At 43.2% G+C, this 12,296-nt stretch overlaps 1 protein-coding gene across 3 annotated transcripts in view; it reads left to right on the forward strand.

Moving 5' to 3' along the window:
* The window catches only part of LOC116384004 (protein kinase C-binding protein NELL1), a 233,874-nt gene that overhangs the window by 78,168 nt on the left and 143,410 nt on the right, over positions 1-12,296 (forward strand). For all 3 annotated transcript variants that reach the window (XM_031848251.1, XM_031848250.1, XM_031848249.1), the window contains exons 5-7: positions 2,603-2,699; positions 10,456-10,528; positions 11,104-11,186. In XM_031848251.1, the coding sequence (XP_031704111.1) occupies positions 2,603-2,699; positions 10,456-10,528; positions 11,104-11,186 (253 nt within the window). The remainder of the gene's footprint in view (positions 1-2,602; positions 2,700-10,455; positions 10,529-11,103; positions 11,187-12,296) is intronic.

The following is a 12,296-nucleotide window of genomic DNA, read 5'->3' on the forward strand; positions in this document are numbered from 1 at the left end:
GGGGTTACGGTATCCATTATTGTTCGATGTAAGGTAATGACCTCAATCATTTTTACGTTAATCGTTTTATGGTAAAACATATGGACTTGTCCTCAATATTTTTCATGTCATTGCACATTGTCCTGATTGCACATTTTTGTGTTTTGGTTGTGTGTCGTCCAGCAAATGTCGTTCTCCTCACAGGCCTACATGGTGGAATTAGTGACATTGCTGGGGAGTTGCCTGCAGCTCTTAATCTAGCTCACTGTTGTTGCTCTAACATGTTCCATTACTCCCTGCGATATTTGAAACTGTTGTTAAAAAAAACAAAAGCCCACACTGTTGTCCTGTTTTGTAGAGCCACTAACCTCGGTGACAAATTGATTGCATTTCCTGTGGAAGGCTCCAGAATAATAGCCACCCTGTGTTTTCGCTAAATGAATGCTTTTAATGTGAACAAGCAGCAAGCAGTAGGAAATGTTAAGTTAGCATTACGTGGTAACTTAACACAGCTCTGATACGGCAGTGGGAGAGCGGGCAGTTAACAGTGAGGCTGATATCAGGGACATTAAATTACAAGCAGTAATGCTGAATGAGGTGGCTTGTCATTTCCTGTGAATCTCTCATGCACAGGCAGGCAATTTTTAAAATTGAATGGCTCTGTTCTGTGTTGTAAACTGGAGCTATTATTCATTGAATCCTGCACCTTGGTGATAGAAGAGCTCTGTTAATCACACGGTACAGTATGTTGACTGGTGAATGTCCTCTATAATTAGCTGTTGATGGCTGCAGCATGTGGTGTCAGACCATGCAAATATGTCCGCGAGCGCATCGCTCTTCTAATTGGCATCGCTGCTCTCTCTCCAATGTTCCCCGCGTGAAACTCCCAGTCTTCACTGCTGCTGAGCTGCTGACAAGAGGGGAAGGTGAGGGAGGCAAAGACAGTGAGGTAGGGGAGACAAAATAGAGTATAATCACATGACCTCTACATTCTCTACCGCAGTGACAGCCAGCCCAGCAGGTGGGAAATCAGACAGCTACAGCATAAACAGCATTGCTGCACTGCAGTACTTACAATACACATCGAGCACAAAAAATTAACATGCTGCTATTTAGATCATGTAAATTATAGCAATAAAAGAACATTATTTTGAAAATACATGCATAAAAGTAACAGACCTATAATTAGTGATGTGTGGCCGTGGCATTGTTGTTGTTCTTTTCTCTTATAAGCATGACAGCCTAGCTGTGACTCAGATGACAAATTCTGTTGCTGTTTTGTACTTAATACATTCTGTCACTGGAGGACAAATGCTTTTTTATCGTCTTCACCGTGAAGTCGTCTTATTTGATCAGGATTGTATCTCATGTCACGAAATTGAATTTGTGACAGTGGAAATGAGAGTAGAAATGTTAAAGTTCCATACATTTAGCTGTGAATTAAAGCTGCATTGGATAGTTTTTGACTACTTCAGCTCAGACTCCAGCGGGGCCAGCCCACCGCAGACAGACCCAGATCCGGCTTCGCTGTGGCCTTCGACCTGCAGTGGGAAGAGCTCCTTGTAGTAGCTTTAATGTAACTTAAAGTACACATGCAGCAGAAACACATGGCCATAAAGGTCTCCTAATGGAGCTCATTTTCTTTTCACCTGTCAAATGTAACGCAGGCATTGTAGTCATGAATGATTGAAGTCTTGAGAGAAATGTCTCTTCTCCACTTTGTGCCAGGCAGGTAGTTTGTGTGAGCCACCCATGGTTTTATGGGGGGGGGGGGTTGGTGACAGCCATTAGTAGTCAACCATATGTGCAGGCAAATCAAAACCAAAAAGCTGACAAAACCTTTGAAAGCTGCAGAGCTGCAGGGATTAGCAGCCCTAGCCTTTCACATCACAGGAAGTCATTTCACTCGGTGTTAATAACAAAAAAATGCTGCTTAACGGAGCTGTAAGTATGAGCATGACAATGACTGAATTTTACAGTTAGTGAATGGGATCGGTTCAGTCATATATCAAGACCAATCACCTGCCCAGCTGCTTGACCTTTCTGTCTTCTCCGTTTTAGAAACAACTAAAAAACAGGACGTTTTTTTTACTTTAAGCCACACAAGAAATCAGCTTGCTACTCTTGTAGCTCTCAGCCAGGAAGTTTTCTCCACCTCCTCCTACTAATGTGAGTAGGGGGAGGAGAAAACCTGACAAATCGTTCTTTGACATCCTCACAGAGGCCTACCGGAGCTCGCCAGCATCGTTAGGCCCACCTCACTGGAAAAAAAAAATGGTGCTGAATAACGCCGAGGATGTTTCCCTCGCTAATGCCAAAGCCTATTTGTGTCTGTCTGCAGTCGGACTGTTAATCCAGCTTACATACAGGTCCAGATATGAATACCGTGTTACGGGGCCACGGGCGAGACTGGCTGTCATGCTCGAGGAGAGCAGCCTCTGCGCTACACTCAACTGCTTCCCAAGAAGGGAGAGGGAGGGCGTGAGGGAGCACACAGTCTGTTGGATTTACTATTCAGCTGTATTGGATCAGTGCTACTGCCAAACCAGGACAAAAAGGGAAATGTGTTTATGCCCGTGTCGTTATCATAACCAAGCATTCCCTTCTGATTTGTCGTTGGCAGGATTTATGAGCGGGTTATAGACCCTCCTCAGATGGAGCTCACCCCGGGCAGCGGAGTGTGGCTCGGCCAGCACAGCCACAAGCACGGCCTGTTCAAGGTAAGACCGATACACACATGCACTTCCTTCAAGCACCTGAACGTGCTTCGCATTCGAGATCGCCTGGTGTAATTGGCATGTGTGTGGGTGGGGGGTGGGGGGGGCAAGTGGCAGATACAAGGAAGAAGTACTGAGGGCCCTCAGAGGAACCAGAAGACGCTCAGTGTATGCTTTGGAACGCTTATTCCCCGAGCCCGTTACAAAGTTGTCAATTTTTAATCACCGCTCATTTTCTCAGGCTCCTGCAGGCGTTCACATCAGTGACGGGATGTGGCCGAGTGTCACCAACACATGCACATGCTCTCGATATTCCCGCCTCTCCCGCCCACCCACCGTGCAATCAATGGGCCTTTTTTTTCTTTCTTCGATCTAACATCTACGTAATATTGATTAGCTACCAGACCCTACTGTAGTGTAAATACTTTCTCCCCCTTATGCTTGACAGTATCGCTGCTGCACATCAGCCCGCTGTCCCTCCTCCCTCCTCCTCCTCCATCCCCTCTCGCATCGAGGCTTCAAGGAGCTCCTTCTTCTGGAGGGAAGCTCTTTTCTTGAAAGATGCAGCTCCATCAGCCAGTTCCCTATACCGCAGTCGGCTTAGTGCTCAGAGTCTACCCTCCATGTGCAGGGAGCGCTCAAAAGTGTTTGTCAGCAGCAGAGACAGATGGTGTGGATGTGCGTGGGCTTGTGTGAAGTGACGGAGTCCCTTCAGGTTTATGCCGAGATAAATTGGAATGCTCGCTGACAGGTGCAGTTGTAAAATATTGAATCAAGGACCTGTTGCACATTGTATCAGAGGGGCCATTTAGAGCTACACCCTTTTTAGTAACAGTAACCTAATTATACGCCTGCTGTTGTCTCATGCATACTCATGAGACAACATATTTCAGAATTTCCTGCACAGCAAGAAGTTTCCAGAAAAAGAAACCTATAGGTATAGTTTGTTAATTCCATGTGAGCTTGTCCACATATATCTGAAAATAATCCATGAGTAATAGTTAATGGTTTTGGTTCCAATCAAGTCTTGGTAAGTTAGCCTACTAGCTAGCTACGAAGCTACATTTCAGCTTGAGTTAAAATTGTTTGTCTACTTTGCAACGTGTAAGATTTGGCAATACTTTCAGTTTAAAACATAAAAGACAACAAACATTATCAACAGGGTTTCAAGAAGTAACATTTCTGACATTATGCCAAATATGCCACTGTGTTGTTTGCTCGTTTCTGCCACTTTGGATTTAATCCAATGAGCAAACTTTTTAAAACATACACAGTAGCACAAACACACAGATACCGTGAACTAAAGACAGAATATTAGAAGATAAAAGTTGTTCTGACCGGCTTTCAGTGGGTGAATTTTGCGTATCGTTGCCCTGCTGTTAGTAAGCGGTTGGCTTTTATATATTTATCTTTTTTAACTGGTGACTGTCAATTTAGATTGTATGGTGCCAGTAGTGGAGGTGAAATTCTGCCAACCCCCCCCCCATTTCTTTGGAGCAGCTGGCCAGGTACTGCATTTTGCACCCTTTAATAAACGAGAAGGTTTGACAAAAACTTACTAAAATCCTTTTATTTCAGTCTTTAATTAGCTTAGCTTAGCATGGAGACTGAAAACAGGGGGACACACCGAGCTCAGCTCTCTCCAATGACCAATACGCCGACAACCACCTTGAAAACAAATTAACACCTTCTATCTCGTGTGCTCAAGCTGCACACAAACAGAAATTTAAAAGTAACAAGTGGTGGCTTAAGGCTTGAGTTATGTGCTATAATTATTTCTTGGCAAACAGTGGCCAGGCATATCGTGCAGTGCTCTTAAGAACACACACACATACAAACAAAGAGAGAAACAGATATGGACAGAGACAAAAGACATTGTCAAACTTTACATTTTTACTTCTTTCTATTCCCTTCAGTCTTTCCCACCTGCTCCCATCTACCTGCTGAAGATGAGGGGATAAATAGAGGCTGCTTACGTCTTGTGTCTAAAGCCAAGAAGGGTGGAGGGCATGTTGGGTAACGAGAGAAAAGAATAAAGAGGCAAGAGGCGAAAGAAGTAACACTGCAGATGGAGATAGGAGGTGGATTTAAAGCCGCAGCTGTAATCTATCCCATTCAGGACTCGGGAGTGGGGATAATGATACAATGAGCTAACTAGGCCTTTAAATAAAACATATTGAGCCTTTCGCAGTGGCTCGAGACGCCCCTCGTCCTTGCGCCGCCTCCTCCCGGGAGCCTCTCCATCTGAAGGAGGAACTGTAATAAATTATCTTTATCTAGAATCCATTGTGCCAAGGATGCTGACTCCTCAGGGACACCGCCGGCTCGTTTGGAACCGGTGCTTTTGTGAAAGGCTCGGTGTTTCATGCACCATGGGATGATAATGAATCTACTACGGACAATGACGGAAAGCTTTGACGCATTACATAAGGCAGCGTGATGAAGGAAAAAGCCAAACCTGGACATGAGAGATGCAGAGCTTAGATCGCTCACTCAGTCTGTCTTCTACTCTCCCTGCATGTGGCTGTCTTCTGTCTCCTCTGGTGTTCAAACCTACATCAGTAGCAATACACTGCAGTCTTGGGTTAATAACTTTATTTCTAAAAGTAGAAGTAGCAAAAGGAAACTCATTGGATGAACTGAAAAAAAAAATCAGCATATTATAGAATGAATTTCAAATTGAGTTTGCATGTTCTCCCCGTTGCAGCGTGGGTTCCCTCCGGGTTCTCCGGCTTCCTCCCACAGTCCAAAGACATGCAGCTCAGGTTATTTGGAGACTCGAAATTGCCCGTAGGTGTGAATGTGAGCGTGAATGTTTGTCTGTCTCTACATGTGCCCTGCGATGAACTGGCGACCTGTCCAGGGTGTACCCTGCCTTCGCCCAATGTCAGCTGGGATCGGCTCCAGCGCCCCGCGACCCTGAACAGGATAAGCGGTTTGGATAATGAATGAATGAATGAATGAATTTCAAATTCTTTATTAAGAGCTGAACTTTAAAAAAGCTGTATGTTTTCCCACTGATGCTGTGAGACTCCTTTATAGTGGTACCCAGGTATTAACCCCTGAATGTGGAGGATTGGAGCTTTTGTATAAATGTTTGAATCATTTATATTTTCATTGAATGTATATTTGTTGTTTATATCTGGATTTCTTTATACTTCTGTTCTCTCAAGGATGACTAAATAAGACTCAATTCTTCTTTCATTTGTGAAGAAGCACATTGTTGACTCATTATTAGCTTGTGGATTATAGTTTCTATCCTTGTTGTGTTAGGACGTCTTGTGCAGTAGTACATGCCTTCCTAAGGCTGAGTGCCTAAGCAACACAGTGAACGACCAGATGTCAACTGGAATAAAAGTGTTCAGCTGTTTTAATCAAATTTTTAATTGCAGTTTGAACAATATTGCAGGAAGTAAACCTGTAACTAAGGCTGCTTGCGGGGGCTTTTGTCGATTTGGACACAGGCAAACGGCAGGTTAACATGAGTTGGTGAGAACTGACTTCGTCCGATGTTTGCTTGACATCAGGGCTAAAAGACGTCCACAAAGATATTGACGTTCAAAACTTCAACAGCAAAGTCCTCCATCCTCTGCATAGAGCTGACAGCCTTCGAGACAAAACAAAAAGTGTTCTTTTTTTACACACCCCTTTAATTTGTGCTCTGCGAAACTGAATCAGACTAAATAGAGAATGAACCAAAAGTTTCAACTTCACTCCGATTCAGACTAGCCAAACGGACTATGGCTTGGGAAAACGCCCTAAACTTAGCTGCTTATAATGTGCGTTATTGATCGGTAAATGTTCTATTTGTTTTCCTTTACTTCGTGCTGCAGCAGTGCGACTAACCAATAACAGCCCACCTCAAAACAAAAGTGTGTTTTTGAAATTGAAATACAAATCAGCAATCTCTGCTTGTTGTTTGTGGTGCGTTCAAGCCCCTAATGTCTGCATGTTGAGTTTTTTGACACTTTATTATGACAATCCCTCACCAACACAGAGGTCAAAGTATGTCGGACACAGGCCGAGCGGAATCATTATCGTCCATCGAGATGTTGTGTAGTGCATGGAAATAGCTGTCAAATGGAGCGCGGAGATGTGGAAAAAGTAAATTCTTTGTGGAGATCATTGTCATCATTACCATCTCTCTCTCTCTTTCTCTCTCTCTCTCTCTCTGCTCAGCTGCATTCTTTCTCTCCCCTCTCATACTTGTTAATGAGTGTTGTTGACGCTGCTTTAGTCCTGGGAGATGAACCGCAGGTGGAGCTTAAGTTTTCAGATCTGGCTAGACTGAGGAAAGGTCATGTGGTGCATGATCAAATTGAGGAAATAGAATCACCGGATAAAGCTTTACCCAGGATAATAAAATTCTGTCAATGTTGCCTGTAGGCGAAGTGCCGGCCAAATATGCCCGGCCCATTATTACTATAATAAACAAGCTAACTGGGAATTATGACTGTACAAGCAAGCAGACAAGACAAGAGAAGGTAATTTTATCAGTAATAAGGGTGAGTGAACTTGTGAACGTTTGGGGACACAAAGAAACAAATGATGCATAATCCGCACATAAGCACACACACACATATTTGCACTACTTGTGAGGACCCTCGTTGGATGTATCCATTCCCTTATCCCAGCATGAACCATAACAAAACCTTAAACCAATACTATGTTAATATTTTGTATCTTATTTTTAATATTACATTATTTATTATTTTTAACAGTATGAAAACATCTGTTTCTAATTCATGTGTATAAACACACACACACACATTTTGCATTAAGTCAAGACTGCAACGACATATAAGTATTTGGAAAGTGACACATTTTGAATTGCTCTGTCTCTATAGTGCTGACTTTCAGCTTCACTTTGATTATCTTCACACACACATCAGATGAACAGTGTAGGAACTGTAGCCCTTTTTATTCATATCTCTCAACAGGATGCTGTGTATCTGTGTGGAGGAAACTCACATTCACTTGGACAGACAATAAACTGTTTGGCCATAAAATAAACCTTTGTCGCCTGTTCATCCCTAGATCGTCCTAAAATTAGATGGTGTTGGGACAATTTATAAAAAAAAAAAGGCAGATAGTCTCACACTATGTGGATGTGAACACCCTCAAACCTCCTCAAGGCTGCACTCATTAACTTTTTGGCCACTGAGGCAGATGAAGTTGCCGCACAACCCACTCAATTTATTGCCTTGGAAAGTTGCTCTCCTTCCTCCCGCCGGAGCCCCGACTGCAGGTCGAAGGTGGATCTGGGTCCGTCTGCAGTAGGCTGGCCGCTGCCGGAGGCCTCGCTGGAGTCAGAGCTGAAGTTTCTGGGGAATCCGCATGATCTCGTCTGATAGAGAGGCATCTTTATTAAATTTACACTGTTTCATAACCATTTAAAAGCTCCTAACAGTAACTTTAAACAATACATCAAGGAGACATTGAAGTCATCCTGATGAAAATAAGTACATAATATTCTGTCTTTTAACTCTGGTTTGGTCTCTACCAACTCCTTTTAAGAGGAAAAAAAGGCTTTTTTTGCTGCTAGCTAGTCACTGGTTTTGTCTGTCTGCCGTTTGGTGCAGGCAGTTAGGATACACCGGATTTAAAGGTATGCCTTCTGATGAATGCAGTGAAGCTGAACCACACAACAAGAGTTAATATAGGCTTTAAAAGTCTCTGTAGCCGCAGAGTTGGTCTCTGTGGCGTCATCACTTTTAGAGACCTCCTTCCTATTAACTGCGGTCCCTCATTTCATTGTTGCTATAAAAATATTGATTGGTGCACCTTTTAAAGCTGAAAGTCAGCACTTTTACCCCATTAATTTCAAATCCAATGTTTCTATCCTACAGAGACAAAACAATAGAAAATCTGTTGCTGTTGTAACTGTGCTGTACATGACCTGAAATGCATCTGTGCAATTGGGCTGGACTTACCATGGGAGTGTAGACATTATTCCTGAATAGTGCTGTTAAAACATATCTGCTTTGGCAAAGGCATGAAACAGGTGTGTGCACGCGCGTGTGTGTAGGAGAGGTTTTATGTCTTCAGATCGAAATGACCTACTCATCACTGACAGTGATGTGTGTGGACCACTGGGACAGGCATCTGTGAACTACACCCTCATTTTCATTGTGAGTGACACTGACAATCTCTTCTTCACCATCCACTGCCCGCACGGCCTCTCTCTATGTGTGTGTGTGTGTGTGTGTGTGTGTGTGTGTTAGTTCTCAATCTGTGCTCCAAGCCTGTTCGCCTCAAGGCTCCCTCTCCCTGTGCCTCTGTTTGAAATGGAGGCAGGTGTTGCTTGCATCCAGGCTAGCCAAATGCACTGTAAATGGATTTCGCGTACACATAGAGAGGCGAGAGAGAGACAAGCTGACGCCAACTGTGCTTGAGGTGGTGAATTTAAATGTTCTTCCAGCATGTTCTCAGTAGCCACTTTAAAGGAATGCTGAAATTATAGTTCCCCCGTGTGTGAGCACACCGGTGTTTTAAAAGTTAGCTTTTCCATTCGAGAGGGTGCCTATTTTTCCAAGATTGTTCTCTGTGGTCATCATGGAGCCCCCCATTTAGCAGCCCTGCACCTATGGAGCCTGTCACTCGGAGTGATTGACAAAGAAGAGAGCTCTAGCGGTGAAAGGCCATTCACTTCACTGTGAAGTACATTTGCTTCAGTTCAGTTAGGAATGAAGACTGTATACATTGCATTGCATTAGGTTTCTTTTTTCAAAACATTTCCTGTGGTGGTTTTTCACCATTTCTAAAATGTAAGCATTATCATTTGTTGTTAGACAACTTTTGCAGCTTTGGTGCGGATTCAAGTTTTTTTTTTAAACGACGTGTTTGTTAATAACATTTGACTGTGAATTGAAAATGGTAAATGTCATAATGCTAACATGATATCCTAAGATGGTAAACAGTATACCTGGTAAAGCTTGAGTTGGTAACTTTTATGAAAAAATTACTTTTTTTCATATTTGCTCAGATTGTCGTCCCGACTGTAGTGCATGAAGTGCGCCCGAAGACAAAACACCAATCAGAGCTGAAGAGACTCTTAACGCAGCTGTCAATCACTGCTCGTTATGCTCGTGAATTCCAATCAAACTGTCAAACTAGGCAGCGCTGGTCAAATATAGAAATTATGTTACATTATTGTTTCTCGTCTCAAATGTTGCGCTGTAAAATGAGAGCATTTGTGGCCCAGCCGCCATGTCAGGCCCTCCAGCCGGAGCAAACTGTCCTGTCTTAAAGGTAAACAGTTCATTAAAATATGCTCTTGAAAACATTTGAGGCGACAAATAGGACAATACAGTAAAAAAATAAATAATCTTCAATCATTTTTGATTAGCACTGCCTAGTTTGACAGTTTGATTGGAATTCCTGAGCAGTGATTGTCGGCTCCACTCTGCTTGGTTGTTTCCCCTTTAGGCACTGCATAATCTTGCAAATGCCATTAGGAACACTAAAAGGTGGCGGAACCTGCTGTTTCCACAGATCATCTGTCTCATGCACTCCTGTCAGAATATAGTGACAGTTTTTTAAGTAAATATGATAAAAAGCTATTTGCATAAAAGGTACCAACTGCAGCTTTAAACAACAGTATGTTAGCATTACAGGGCTGCTAGCATAGCTGTGGACTCCACAGTCTTTTTCTGTCAGGTTTTTCTTCCTTTAGATCCAAAGACATATCCCATGAACTTGCCACTCCATGTGTAACTCTTCCTGTCTTTTCCCTGCACCCCTCCCTCTGTGTTGCCAGGGCGTCATCCAGGATGTGAAGCTGATTTTCGCTCCCAACGGCTACATTACACAGTGTCCTAACCTTAACCGCAGTGAGTATCATGATTACACAGTAGTACATAGTGTTCTGAACACACACTGGGAGTAGAAAGAAAAAAAAAGAACACTCCCTATTTCTGTGCGCCGTTATAAAATTGGACCGCAATGAGCTACGTGTCAGCTGGTGGTGACCTCTCCCCGCTGATCACAGACAAAGCCTCCCCTTCATTTTATCATCTCCCTCTATTCCAGCAATCTTTATTTTGCTGTAATTCAGATTCAGTGCAGCCTCCTCTCTCCCCGCCTCGTTTCTCCATCTGTTTACTGTCAAACAGATTAAGATAGAAGGCCACCGCTGTCCCACTGTCTCTGTTACTAATCAATAAGGCGTGTAATCACACCTTGTCGCTTTATTATTGATACTAACACCAGCCACAAGCCTAAGACAAAGGGTAAACAGATGTGTGAGGGTTCCCTTTTGTTTGCTGCTGGTCGACATGCGCTGTTTCCAAATACATATAGTGAGGCTATTATTTTTTGCTTTGTTTGTCACCTATCTAAATGCTTCCGTCTTGCACTTCCTCTCCTTTTCTTCCCTGTTTTGGTGCTTTCCCTTTCCTCCGTTGAGCCTGTCCGACCTGCAGCGATTTCCTGAGCCTGGTGCAAGGCATCATGGACCTTCAGGAGCTGCTGGCCAAGATGACCCTGAAGGTAAGAACAAGGAGCAACCTCCCACACAGAAAACGACCAGCACCACCAGACTCACTAGCCTATATAATACTAGTGTAGTATCCGTTCGGATTGCATGCCCTTTCGGAGAGGTTCGATTGCTTTGCCCTTGATTACTTGTTGATGCCATGGAAGTGAATAGGAGTTTGGTTATATCATTAGCATATCCAGCATCCAGCAGTAAAAGTGAACTGCAGTCAACGAGCCGCGACCTCTAAAAGCCTGCTGCAACATGCTCGACTCAGTCACCAGAGGCCTGAAGCCCCGCCTACGCTGCTGTACAGAGTACTGGTCACTTGTCTGTTCAGAGTTTATTAATAGTGAACTTGTCGCCTGTCAAAACCAGCTTTGAAACTGCAAGTCCTTGTCTTACCGGCAATGCACCTACCAAGTATGAAGTAGATTGGACGGACGGTTCTGGAGATGTGAAGGATTCCTTGATTTATAGTTCGGTGATGCTGCTACAGTGCCAGAGATAGATTCCTTTGGACCTGCAGAATCCAGGAACAACGTTTAGGAGACTTACAGTTCAAAGTTACAGGTCAGAAACGTAAAGTATGTTGTAATAGCACCACCATCTGGCCAAATTGCGCCGACGTCCGTACTGCATGTCATTAGGTCCCTAGCGATACACCCGCCAAGTGAGAAAGGTTTCAACATTTGCAAAGGACATCCATGTACACAGACACAGACAAACAGACAGGGATTACTTGACTTCTAGTGAGATGCTGATTTATTGGTGTCAGAGATGTTTGCCAGGTTTACAGATAAAAAAAGAACCACTGAATATGTAAAATGTTGGCAACCATGTCAGTGTATCCTGTGAAAAGATCCACTATTATCTTTCCCAGTTGCAGCTGACAAGCAAATAAATATATAAATGACAATGAATAAATAACTTCCTTCTCAACCACGGCGGGAGACGACTGAATCCTTTAATTTATTTGATGTCTTCATTGTAGTGCATTGTTCTTTTTCCTCAGTACCTCATTTATTTTCAACAAGAGGGTGCCTAAAAAAGAGAGAAATTATTGTTGGGAAAGAAAAACAAACAGCATCTTAATCTGTCTTTAAAAAATATGATTATCCTGT

Source organism: Anarrhichthys ocellatus, unplaced genomic scaffold (assembly GCF_004355925.1).
Source record: "Anarrhichthys ocellatus isolate YVR2014 unplaced genomic scaffold, GSC_Weel_1.0 scaffold8, whole genome shotgun sequence".
NCBI classification, from domain to species: Eukaryota; Metazoa; Chordata; class Actinopteri; order Perciformes; family Anarhichadidae; genus Anarrhichthys; species Anarrhichthys ocellatus.